The 13,409-nt window shown below is 44.7% G+C and overlaps 1 protein-coding gene across 1 annotated transcript in view; it reads left to right on the top strand.

The window, feature by feature from the left end:
* Nucleotides 1-13,409, top strand: part of TRPC5 (transient receptor potential cation channel subfamily C member 5) — a 72,179-nt gene that overhangs the window by 38,313 nt on the left and 20,457 nt on the right. The window contains exons 4-6 of the mRNA XM_005419892.2: nucleotides 580-719; nucleotides 5,645-5,967; nucleotides 10,837-11,032. Coding sequence (XP_005419949.1) covers nucleotides 580-719; nucleotides 5,645-5,967; nucleotides 10,837-11,032 — 659 coding nt within the window. The remainder of the gene's footprint in view (nucleotides 1-579; nucleotides 720-5,644; nucleotides 5,968-10,836; nucleotides 11,033-13,409) is intronic.

The following is a 13,409-nucleotide window of genomic DNA, read 5'->3' as shown; positions in this document are numbered from 1 at the left end:
CCTCACTAATAATCCCTGTGGGCTTTTTCTACAGCAAGATGCATCAATGCAGTGGCTGAGCAGAGAATGGATCCATTTCTTCCTTCTTTGGGGTGATATTTCCAGGTCAGGGAGGAGCTGTGCTGGTTCTGGTGCTGCTAGAGAAAGTCAGGGAAAATCGGTGCTGTCCAACAGAGCAATGAATTGCTCACAGTGTCTGTGAGAGCAGACCATCTATTAGGAACTATACCAAATACAGCTGCTTGAAGAGTTTATTCACGTAGAGCAAATTTCAGCTGAGCCAATTCACTCGTCCTGGTTATAAATAACATGTGTTTCAGGCAGTCTCCTCATGTGCATATCTGGAGCCCTGGGTAGGAAACCAAGGTCTTTTTCAGCTCTCTCCAGACTGCATTCCCCACAGACTTGTAAAATGTCTCATAATCAGCAGCATTGTACTGTGTGGAAGGCAGGAGGGATGAGGCATTTTTTCCAAGCTGTTAATTTCAAACTGTCTGCTGTTACATCATGTGTATATACACAGGGTTTTAATGGCAAATAATGCCTTGTCATGGTGATAACCTCCCTTTCTTTCTGCAGGTTTCATCTGGGGAGAAATCAAGGAAATGTGGGATGGTGGATTCAATGAGTACGTGCATGACTGGTGGAATCTGATGGATTTTGCAATGAACTCCCTCTATCTTGCCACGATCTCCCTTAAAATTGTTGCCTATGTCAAGGTACAGTAACTTGGGAGAGGGAATTTGTAATGTGCTGGTGAGAGCTGTGGTACACAGGGTACAAACGATTCAAATCAAAATCCCAGAGCAAAGAAAATAGCAGCTTTTCAAGCAGTCCAATTTTGAAAATTCACCTGGAAAACTATTTTGTTTGGAGAATGAACATCCTGATCATTCCGACTCTTTGATTAAAAGCTAAATAGATTGTTTGGGCACTGGGGAGAAATTTCTCCACTTTCTGTGCCTTTTGTAGCTACTCAGTTGCCAAGGCACTTTGTTTTCTGTGCAAGCACTGGACCTCCTTCAACAGTGCAGAGTGAAAACATGGCTTTTAAATAAAATGGTAGAAGGAAAACAAGAACAGGGTTACCTGAAAACTTCTAGAGCCAAGCTTTATAATCTTTATGATCCTACAGATCTGGAGATTAGTGATCAAAAGTTTGTGACAGGTCTACTGAGAAGAGCAAGACTGTTATTAGGAGGCTTCTCTCTGATAATCTGATATAAAGGGGTCAACTCACTCTTCAGTATGCAACCTGTGGGCAGGGAAGTGACAAAGGAGCAAGCTGGGGCTTTAACACCCTGTAGGTTCTTCCCTGTCATGTTCCATTTGTGGTGAGAGCCCACATCAGAGCTCATCCTCAAAAGCACCTTCCACATTTATAAACTTCTGATGCTCCAAATTAGCATATGCACAGGGTTTGAAGCCAGGGGATGGCCTGAAGCACTTTCCTTCTGTCTCCCCTTTTCAAAGACAAGACACAAAAGTAAAATTCCTTATGCAACAGCTCTCTTTGGCTTCAGCTGGAGCTTCGTGCTTGGCCTACTTCTTCCCCTGGTATGAATCAGCAGCAGCTTCACTGCAGTCAGTGGAATTACTCAGGTGTAAATCAGTAACTGGGATCTGCTCCCTGGCCACTCCAGCTCTTCCCAGCTTTGCAAGGTCTCCCCTTCTGGCAGCCCAGCTCCCAATAACCAGGACAAACCCTTCCCCAGAGCAGCCTTGTTTAGTCCTGCCCAGCAGGCAGAGGGGGAGAGAGGAGAAAATTTCCCCAAGCCCATTGACTCCAGAGTGCAAACAGCCCTGCTATGGGGGCTTTGTTAAATACTGAAGGCTGCAGCCCTGGTGAGTCAGAGTTTCAAAGGGAAAAGCTTTTAAGCTGGTTGCTGCTCCCTGAAGAGGCAGCTCTGTAACAGCATCAAAGCAGGAACAGATTATGTCTTTTATTCTCCCAACATTCAGAACCAGGGAGGAAATTACAGACTTGAAAGGTTGGTCTTTAAACCACAAGCAATAAAAAAAAAAAAAAAGCTGGAAATGGCAAAATGCATGGACAAAACTTAAAATGTTACCAATCTGGTTCTTCCTCACGCAAATTCCTAGAGGAGCTGTGCATCCAGGGGTTGTGCAGGCACACACTGGGATGTGAACTCACAGCCAAAGCACAGCCCCAGAGGAGGTGCAGCTCTGTTTGTGCTCCCTGTGAGAGCCACAGAAACGTGCAGGTCAAACACAAAACCCCATGGGCCAGCACACAAAGGAGGGTTGGCAGGAACAGATCAGTTTGAGCCCAGATCAAAACCTCCTGGGTTAAACCTGACCCATCTCAGGTCAGCTCCTGATGAGGATGTCAGACAATTCTGAGAGGTGCAGAAAACCTGAAACACGTGTGTGATGGTGTTCACAGGGGTTTTCGGATTGAGGAAGAGACGAGGATCTGACTCCATGTTTCAGAAGGCTGATTTGTTATTTTATGATATATATTACATTAAAACTACACTACAAGAATAGAAGAAAGGATTTCATCAGAAGGCTAGCTAAGAATAGAATTGCAAAGAATGATAACAAAGGTTTGTGGCTCAGCTCTCTGTCTGAGCCAGCTGGGCTGTGATTGGCCATTAATTACAAATATCCAACATGAGCCAATCACAGAGGCACCTGTTGCATTCCACAGCAGCAGATAATCAATGTTTACATTTTGTTCCTGAGGCCTCTCAGCTTCTCAGGAGGAAAAATCCTAAGGAAAGGATTTTTCATAAAAGATGTCTGCGACACACGTGGTCACAGAAGTCCCCTCTGCCCTGTGTCACTCAGGGGCTGCAGTGTGCGCTGCAGTGTGAGGGTTTGTAAGGTTGATAATGGCTCCAAAACATTTTGCAACATGATTTGTTATTTATAGAACAGCCCTGAGCTGGAAGAGGCTGGGATATATGCCAATATACCATATTCTAACACTTCATAGAACTTCAAAGGATTACATGGACATTTAACTTTCTGCCAAATAGCAGAAAAAATAAATTGCATACTGACACTAAATGCTCTCCATCCTTGTTTTTACGTGAAGACTTTTTTTTTTTCCGTGATTTGACTGGTTCCAAGACCTGGCTCTAATATTGTCTGATACCAGTGGAATCTTCAGGCTAATTATAGGGTAGAAATACTTTCTTAATCAGTTTCCATTTGCTGCACTGAATTATCGTGTAATGAGGAAGGGTGAATGTGACAGCATGGTGTAATTTATTTGTACTATTCTGTGTACATCTCTGCTGTGTTTCATCTTTTGAACAGACACCAAACCAAACTACTCCAGCCTTCCCAGATACCCAGCTTCATTAGATAACTCTGAAATCTGCTGTTTTCTGTTACCTGTGATGCCAGGATGCTCTAAAGATGCTATTTGCCAAGTGAGGAGATACCATCAGTTCATAAAGGACTAAAATATTACATTAATGACCTAAATATTGCTCTATTTATTTATTGCTTTAAATATTGCACAGAAGAGTGTCCCACACCTCTTTTTAAAGCAATATTTTAAAATATAAAATAGATTTTAAAATATTAATACCTTTAAAAAAGGTATTCCCCATACCTTTATGTGCAATCTGTGCTAAACCTTAGCAGAGAGCCCTAGGCTGCTGTGTCCAGCCAGCCTGCAGAAGAGAATTGGGAATAACTGTGCAAATCTGCTGTCCAGAAGCAAATCTGCTTCCCAGTCCCACCCACCCCCATTGCTGAATATCCACAAAAAGTTCACCTCTCTGCCTGTTTGTAGGCATTTGAAGACCCATCTTCAAATCAAGTTAACAGGCTCGGGCCATGATGTTCATGTAATAAAGAACAGTTTGGAAATGTCAGAAGCAATCCGAGGTCATGCTGAAATGCCTTTGTATCATGTCTCATCTCCTTCATACAGAGGGATAGTTTGAAATACCAACCTGCTTTTTGCTGAGCCCTTGAAAAAACTGGGAGCCCTTGAATACGCTGGAATTTGTGTATTGGACCTTCAGATTTATATAGAAAGTCTCTGCAATCTCATCCTGTCACTGTGATACTGGTACCATTTCCTTTTCAGAGGCAGCAGAATTATTTCAGGAGCCCCAGACACGCTGGTTATGGTTTTAGCTGTGTTATCCTGAGTGCAGTTCTGCCTTTTTACGCATGCTAAATGAGCGGAGACAAATGTTAAAAGGACAATTATTCCTTGATGTTAAATGTCTTTGACTCCATTCTCTGTGCCACTGTCGTTAAGCCAGAGCAGTTACATTTTACATTTCACGGAACCAGAGCAGTTACATTTTACAGAACCAATCTTTTGTGGTACCTGCTCGCGTCTGGCTGCACTTTGCTCAGAAAATGCTTCTGCTTTTACAGCTACATTACAAACCCAGTTAATGTTGTAATTGATGCACTCAACTGTACCCAGTTTCAGCTGTAATTAAGACCTCTGCTTTAGCAACTCTCCTAAAATTGCCATGACAAATTAACTAATAAGAAAATTAATACGAAAAAAGCCTTTTGGTTCTGGGCTGCCTGCTCTTTTTTTGAGATTACATGGGAAGGAAAGCATCCAGTAGTTCAGTGCTTTTCTTCTTCCCTCCCTTCTCCCTGCCTCCCATTGTTCCTGGAATGTGCAGTGTTTATAATGTGCAGACATGTTTAGGAGGAATAAGAACAAAAGTAATTGGAAATTTACATCTGGAACATGCTAAAATCTGAACCCCTTTAAACGTTAAAAGAGAAGGAGGTTGTGTATGAAGCCATGGACATCAGGAACCCACAGACTGTGAACTCAAAAGTAAAACAAATTTTAAAAAACCCTAATTTTTCAGCTTAGGCTAAGAACAGCCAATATACCCAAAGCCTCTAAAGAAAACCTGGTGCCACATCTCTCACCATCAGGGGGTCATAATGTAGTAGGCAGAATTCATAAAAAAGCATCATTAAACCTTCATCTCTACCCTAATCAAGTCAGCCTCCTGAATCCTGACTGCGAGCCTGACAGCAGCTGGGGTGTAAGGGGTTAAATGTGGCCTCAGCTCTCCTCACAGAGAGCAGCAGGCACAAATTCCCAAGGGTTTGTCCTGGGGAAGGCAGCAAGAACCTCAGAGAAGAAGAGAAAACAATTCTTATCTCTGTTCGCTGCTCCTGTTTTTGCACATGTGGAATGTGTTATGGAGATTGTTTACCCAAAGTGATTTGGTTAATTGGCCATGGGTGAAAGTGGTTTTGGGTGATTAGCCAGTCACTCAAAGCTGTGTCCTGGCTGTCTCAGTCACAGGTTATTCTTTAGTATCTTTATTATAGTATAGTATAGGATAAGATAGGATCTCTTTAGAATAGTTTTAATATAGTTTTTATCATTTTATAGTTTTTTAGTATAGTTTTAATGTAGTATTAGTGTAATATTGTATAGTTTTAATAAAGCCATTGTTCAGCCTTCTGAATCATGGAGTCAGAGCACATTATTCCCAGCGCTGGGGGCTCCTTGCAGTGATAATTAAAAGCCCCTTTTGTGCCACAGTACCTGGTTAGGATTTACCTGTGAAGGGTTGGGTCAGTGGGTGTGACCTTGGAGTGGAGTCACCTCAGAGTCATTACACCTCATCTCACTTTTATGCCCTTGTTCTTCCGTCCTTTCTGCCAGTACAACGGCTCTCGCCCGCGGGAGGAGTGGGAGATGTGGCACCCGACCCTGATTGCAGAAGCCCTCTTTGCAATATCCAACATCCTCAGTTCCCTGCGCCTCATCTCCCTGTTTACAGCCAACTCACACCTGGGACCCCTGCAGATTTCTCTGGGACGCATGCTGCTAGACATCCTCAAATTCCTTTTTATCTACTGCCTGGTGCTTCTGGCTTTTGCCAATGGACTGAACCAGCTTTATTTTTATTATGAGACCAGTGCCTCGGAGGAACCCAACAACTGCAAGGGGATCCGATGTGAGAAACAGAACAATGCCTTCTCCACGTAAGACATCCTCTCTTTCTGCTTCTTTGTGCTTCCCCTGTCCCCTGCCTTCGCCTGCTGCCTGTCACTGCACTGACAGAGCCTTTATTTATTCATTTGCAAGTGCCAGGTGAGGTGGTTGGCCCTGCAGGAGAGGTGGGAGTTAAGTGGGGCAGACACTGTGCTGAGCTCTGCTGTCACAAAGACTCTCACTTAGGTCTGGCGCTGGGAGACCTTTTAGTTCTGGCCCAAGGAGTTTCCCTGCATGATCCTGCAACTGAAATCTTATTGTGACTATGCACAATTTCAGTAGATTTGGGAAAGGAAGTGTCCTTTTGCTGCAGTAATTGTTTTGCCTAATTACTGAAGAAAGGAGGGGAACCTGAATAAAACAAAGAAAATAAGGGATAAACCTGTTAAAAACAGGGATTAATAAATAATGTGCCTGCAGCAACAACAACAGTCTCACCTAGACCATTTTTATGGATACGTGATGTTGCTGGCTTCTCTGATTTCCTTGCAGACTAAAATCCCTGCGGAACCTTTTTTTTTTTTTGCTGGGAATGCTGGTACTTTACTGAGATGCTGGCATGGAAATTGCTGTGAGGACATCTGGCAGAGCTGAAAGAGCGAACACATGCTGAAAAATGACATGAATTGTCTTGCTGATGTATTTGTTTTAATTACTAATAGTAGAAATAATTATAATAATCAGCCCCCACCCGATTGTTCTTGCTGCTTGCACAGTACTTAACTCACAATGGCAGGAGAAATAAATAAAGCACGGTCTAGAAAAAGGCCCACGCCCTGCAAACAAGCAAAACAAAACTGTTGTCCACCACTTTATGCTAAATTAAATAAAACTTGTCATGATGCCCAATAATTCTCCTCCCTCTGTCAGCTGAAGGTTTGGGGTTCAGAAAGGATTTGGGATGTATTTGCACTGTTATCAAAAACAGATAATGGCTCAGGCCACATGACTTGGTTGGGAGAGGAGAGGTTCCAGCTTTGTCCTGTGGGCTCTCTCCTAAAAGAAATATGGAATTTTCATGGGGTAGAGCCCATCCTTCAAGAGCAGCAGGCCCTGGTACACCAGACATGTGCCATTTCCCACTGCAGAGCAGGAACACCACAGGCTTGATTCATTTTCTCATGAAACTCATCTCTGAGGGAAGTGAATGGACCTGCACTGTGCTAATGAGAAACAGAATTAAAGATTTCAGACCTTTTTCTGTTTTAGTTGCTTCACATGCCCCAGAAATGTGTCGTGCTGCCCTGGCAAAGGAATTAAATAACAAATTTATTCCTTGATCTGCGTCCATATTGATGCAGCAGCCAGAGGAAGAGTAGTTTGGCAAGCACAGTGTGGTTAAGGGGTAAATTCTACCTCAGGAAGGGTCAAGCCTACAAAATCCAGTACCAAACCCTGCCTTTCTCTGGAGCTATGGTGAACAGATGTGTTCACTTCTGGTTTGGGCCTGCCACCTCTGCACACTGGGTTTTTTACAGATTTCATTGTGTCAGGTAAGTGGAGAAAGCAACAGGAGGATTTAACTGAAGAAAAAGAACATTGGGCCAGCAGGAAAAAAAAAAAAACCAACAAAGCAACCAACCAGCCATCCTGAAGTCTGTAAGAAGGTGTAATGTCTTGAGAGCTAAAAATTATACAAGAAGCACTTAGCAGAAAGTGTGTCGATCAGCTTAAATACAAACCACAATTTCTGCCACCCTTACATTCATTTAAACCCCCTGCCAAGGGAATGTAGCACAGAAAGGAAATTGAGGGGGCTCAGCCTTTGTGGCAGAGGTTTGTGTAAAACAAAATCCCAGTGGGAGGGGATCCATTAGGAGTGAGGTCTCCTGGCAGGGGACAGAACACTCTGCAGGTACTTTTTGTTTGAGGCTTGCTTAAGAAATTTATTTAACGTGTTCTTAAAAGTTTAAATGGTCTTTATTAACACCCCCAGCGCAAGCTGACATTTTGCTGGGGAGCAGATGCACAGCATGGGGCAGTGGCTGGGAAGGAGCAGCTGCAGATCCAAATATTGTTTTGGGGGGGAAGCAAAGGAGGCTGGAGCCAGTCCAGGCAGGGCTGGGGACCCTGACTTTGCTCATGGCTCATTCCTTATGAAGGAATAAATCTGTAAAGCTCTGAATCAGTGCACTTTGGTTCCCACCAGCCTTCCTGGGCTCACACAATGAGCTCTAATTCTTCAGGGGAGCAAAGAGGACGCCCCTGGTGTGTGTGCAGCTTGTGTCAAGTGTGACACCTATTTACTGGCACGTTATTTCCTATTACTCTCAAAGGGTGGGATTAACATTTTCTTGGTGAGGAAATTTTCTGCATTGCACACGCAGATCATGGAAAAGTAATATTCCTTTGTGACAGCAACGAGGGGAAGTAATGAATAATTTAAGGCTTTCTGCTTTGGCCTTGCCATCCCTCGGAAAGCAGAGTGCCTGCTGCTTAGGCAGATGATTGGAAAATATGTTTATAGCTGTGATGCTGGCAACTGAAGGAGGGTGAGGAAGAGGAGGAAGGGGTGGAGGAAGTCACATCTCCCTGCCTGCTGTGTCCTTCTCCCTGCCATTCCCCTGGGCACAGGTTCCTGTGGCAGAGGGGTCACTTGCACTCTCTAAGCCACCATGGAGAGTGGTGGAGCTTTGAGAATTCTTCTGTTTGATTAGGATTCAAAATACACTCAGCAGGGCATGACAGCCTCTCAATCACCATTTCCAAAATTCTGTTTCTTTATAGCTGCTTCTCCAAAGCAGTGTGAGCCCCCCTGAAACATGGACTGTGAAAAGAGGCTGTGGACCTGTCCTGTCATTAAACACCGAGGACACAGCACCTCACAGCATCCTCGCTGCTCTGCAGAGCTGCAGGAACCTCTTGGTGCCTTTGTCAAGGGCACTGCATGCTCACATGTGAATGTTTGCTTTAGTCTGGGCCCAGATTGCACACCTGGGGAGTACTGTGCATCCAGAACAACACACTGATCACTTCTAGAACTGATTTCAGTTCAGTGATTAGAACCTCTGTCTCTCTTGTACCTGCAGCCCAAGTAGTATTTCTACTGTTAATAGTAAAAATATTATAAATATTTTAAACGGCAGCTAGCACTCCACCACTTCTAGTAAAGAAATGCTTGGCATTCTTTGGTTAATCTGTGTTTTACCACCTTGGTTATTTAATAAGCCTAATAAACAGCCTTAGCTTTGGGAGAAAGGTTTTTTCCTTTAAAGCATCTTTCTGATTTTTGCCAGTGAAAAACATAAGCTATATCCACAAAGTATAAACAGAATCCTCATATAAGGCATGAGGATACATGTGAACAAATGCCTGGAGATGATGGGAGAACAGATTCCTGGTATGTCAAGGAAAGCATCTGAATTATTCATATTGATGTGTCTAGAAGTTGCATTTGAAAACATCTGCTGACCTCAGGCCAAAATGGGAACTCTTTAACAGGCATATAAATGTCATTTTTTGGATGATATAAATGCCATATTTTGGAAAGCCAAAACAAAGATGCCCAAATAGAGCAATTACTTCGATTGCTGATTACGCGTCTGACGTGACTGCGAAAGGTCACTGGAAGCAGAGAGACCTGAGATGATCTCACCAGCTCAGTGGGGTCAGGTCTGGTTCATCTAGGGAGGGAGGCCTTCAAAAGAAGAGAAACTCTTGAGCTGAATTAATGTGATGACTCTCTTTCATCTGAGTCATTACCGAGCAGTGGTTGCAGGGTTTTGCCAGGGACTCTGCCCGTGGTGGGTGGGAGCTGCTGCTCCAACCACTCAGAGCCACCAGAGTTTTGGGCAGGTGTGCTCCAAACACAGCAGAGTTTTGGGCAGGTGCACTGCAAACAGAGCAGCATTTTGGCCAGGTGTGTTCCAAACAGAGCAGTTTTGGGCAGGTGCATTGCAGAGCAGCACTTTGGGCAGGTGCACTGCAAATAGTGCAGCATTTTGGGCAGGTGTATTTCCAAATACAGCAGCATTTTGGGCAGGTGCACTGCAAACAGAGCAGCATTTTAGGCAGGTGTACTGCAAACAGAGCAGAGTTTTTGGGCAGATGCACTTCAAATACAGCAGTACTTTGGGCAGATGTATTCCAAACACAGCAGCATTTTGGGCAGGTGTATTCCAAATACAGCAGTATTCTGAGCAGGTGCACTGCAAATACAGCAGTTTTGGGCAGGTGCATTCCAAACAGAGCAGAGTTTTGGGCAGGTGCATTCCAAACAGAGCAGAGTTTTGGGCAGGTGCACTGCAAACAGAGCAATATTTTGGACAGGTGCGCTGCAAACACAGCAGCACTTCAGGCAGGTGCATTGCAAACAGAGCAGCATTTTGGGCAGGTGCATTCCAAACAGAGCAAATTAGAGCAAAAGGTGCAAGTGCTGTGATTTCTGCCATGTCCCACCTAGTGGTGCTTTGTTGTTGTGCACTGTTCACTGCTGCAGTCACGCCTGGGGTTGGGTTCCCTGAGCATTTATCCTGCAGACACGTTAATGATGCAGGCACTGATTAAACAGGAGAGTTTATAGATAGCAGCAGCATCGCAGCATGGCAATTTTAATTAAATGGAATATATTGTGGCTGTTCTGTGTAATGTGCAGAGTGGGGAAGGGAGCCTTGGGTTCCTCGGGGAAGTTGTGCTCGCTGCATCTCACAAGGATGTGGTCTGGGCTCTTGGACAGACAGCAAATGCTGTTGATGGGACAGCTCTCACATGCATTGGCTGGTGGGTCACTGTGGCTGAGCACAGGCTGTCCCCAGGGAGGGATAAAAGGCTGAGTGGTGTCTCCCAATATCTGTGTGGGAAAAGATCATTTTCCATCCCCCAGCATCAGGTAGCCAGCTAAAAATCTGTTTTCTTTGCAGGCTTTTTGAGACCCTCCAGTCACTCTTCTGGTCTGTGTTTGGGCTGCTGAATCTCTACGTCACCAACGTGAAAGCCAGACACGAGTTCACCGAGTTTGTTGGGGCCACCATGTTTGGGACCTACAACGTCATCTCCCTCGTTGTGCTGCTGAACATGCTCATAGCCATGATGAACAACTCCTACCAGCTCATTGCTGTGAGTTACCCCTTCTCTTTGTGCTGCTGTTTCTCCCTGTGTGCGTCATTGGTCTGATTTGCAGCACGTGGGTCCCTTCCGGGCTGTTGGAGACTGCTGCCCCCAGGTTCTGCCAGCAGGTAGCTGGGATTTCTGCTCACCAGCCTGAATCATGCCTGAGGAGGAGGGTTTGCTCTGTTTGTAAAGCTTCTTAGCTGGAAAAGGCTCATGGGCTGTGATCTGCCCCTGTCTCCTCCTGTGGAGTGACCTTGCTGACCACACTGGGTGTATAAAGGGAAACTTCCCACTGCTTCCTGATGTTTGGTTAGAACTTGGGGGATGGGTGTTGTGGTATATTTTTTTATCCTATTTCTGCTTTCTCATGTGAAACCATGTGTGTCAGGAGCCCAGTCCTGCAATTTCTTTCTCCACAGTCTTCCCACTTGAAAATAGGTCATGTCCATCTGTAATACCAGAGTCTCCTGACTGTGTAACCATGTGAGATTCCTGAGTAATCCCAGTGCAGGATGGATCTCAGCTGAGGCAGCTCAGGGCTGTAGAGCCCTTATCAAACTGAACTTTCATTTGAATGTTCAAAACTGGTTTTTTCCACTGTAATCTCATTCTGTGTACCCAAAAGCCAATCTGTACCTTGATGATTAAATTTGTCAACAGACTGAAAGCTAAAGCAGCGTGGCTCTGCATTTTAAGGCTCTTTAGGTCAGGACAGTATGGAAGGAAGCAAAATCTTGTGTGCACAGGACTTCAGATAAACCAGTGGGCACTTACTCTCCATTGCGACCACTAACATGATGGGTTTGGAGACAGGGAGGTGCTGAACTGCTCTGCTGCAGCATCTGGGAGCAAAACAGGAGTGGGGGGAGCTGTTTGTGTCCCTGGCTGGTCACTCAGTACAGAGGGAGTAGAAGCTTCCTCCTCTGTTTTGGGTGACTCCTGTTTTATTCTGGAAGATAAACCAGAGCAAAACCAGAACCAGAAGCAGTTCTCCTACTATTTCCATTTCCAAATTCCTGAACAAGTCTCTGGGGATGTGTGTGGGTGAGTTCCTTTCCTGGCTGAAGCACAGAGGGGAGTATTGAGTTGTTTTCTTGAACAGGTTCCACAATTGTTGTTGATTATCTGCTGATTCAAGTGGCTCCTAAAATTCACTTGGCCAAATTGCTGATTCTTTTGGACATCTGATCTTTATCATGGTAAAAAGTATGAGAAAAACTGGACCACTGACCTTCCAGATGAGCAGAAAAGCAGTTTATCACAAAGGCATTTATCAGTCTGTTTCAATGCTTCAAGTGCTTTCTCTTTGTTCACTGCTACTCCTCACATTCCAGGGAGACTGGAATGAGGGACAGAAAACAAAGATTCTCTCCTTGGCCATTTTCTCCAATTCCCTTTCCTTTATTGTCATCGAACAGGCTTGTCACTAAGACAAAGCCCCAGCCTAAGAGTGGCACAAGAATAGCAGTATTTGCTATTCACTGGGCCACAAACCACTCATCATTCTTTCCCCTGAATAATTCGAGTGATGCAATGACACATTACACACAATCCCACATGAATTAGAGGGACCCATCATAACAATTAACTGCAGAGAAGGGTCCAGGGAGGGCTGTTGTGTTAATGGTTTTGTGTCTGGAGCAGCTGGCAGCAGGGACTGGCCCCATCAGAAAGTCTGCCCTTGACAGAGCCGGGGCTGGAAGACTGAACTCTGCAGATAACTGAGCAAAGCATGGAGTTCAGTGAGCAGCATGAGCCCCTGCTCGGGAAAATGACACTGGAAATGCTGCAGGAGACTTTGTTGTCTGTAGGAGCATCGGGGGGTAGGATGGTCAGGATGGACAGAGACAGAGATCTCTGCAGCCAGGTCTGGAACTTGTGGGTTATTGCAAAGGGCCTGGGTGCAGGGCCCTGCTGGGAGCTGCCAAACACAGCTCAGAGCAGGCTGAGAGAAGAGAGGGAGAGAGAGGATGAGAGGGTAAGGGCGTAAAAGGGTAAGAGCTAAGAGCGCAACGTTCCCGTTACAACACAATAAATCTTCTGTGTTGAATATTCTGATTCTCACTAACCAATCTAGTACAATATACAAATCCTATAGCATTGACATACAGCCTATAAGAATCATTACATTACCATGCTGTGTTACATTTTAAACCCTAAAAACTCCTCTTTGGGCCCCTTCTGCCAAGCTGGCAGGGTCTGCTCTGACCCTTGGGCCTGTCTGCAAGCAGAGGGTGTTGTTCCATCAAAAGAAGATCACCTTCAGCTGGCCATGCCATTGTTTTTTAGTTGTTCAGTAACTGAGGTATCTCAAAGCTTGCTTTCATTTCAATCTCGCTTATAGTTTCCATATTCTCAAAATCTTTTGCCAGGCAATCATATT

Source organism: Geospiza fortis, unplaced genomic scaffold, assembly GCF_000277835.1.
Source record: "Geospiza fortis unplaced genomic scaffold, GeoFor_1.0 scaffold157, whole genome shotgun sequence".
Taxonomy (NCBI): Eukaryota; Metazoa; Chordata; class Aves; order Passeriformes; family Thraupidae; genus Geospiza; species Geospiza fortis.
This window is presented reverse-complemented; position numbering and strand designations above follow the sequence as displayed.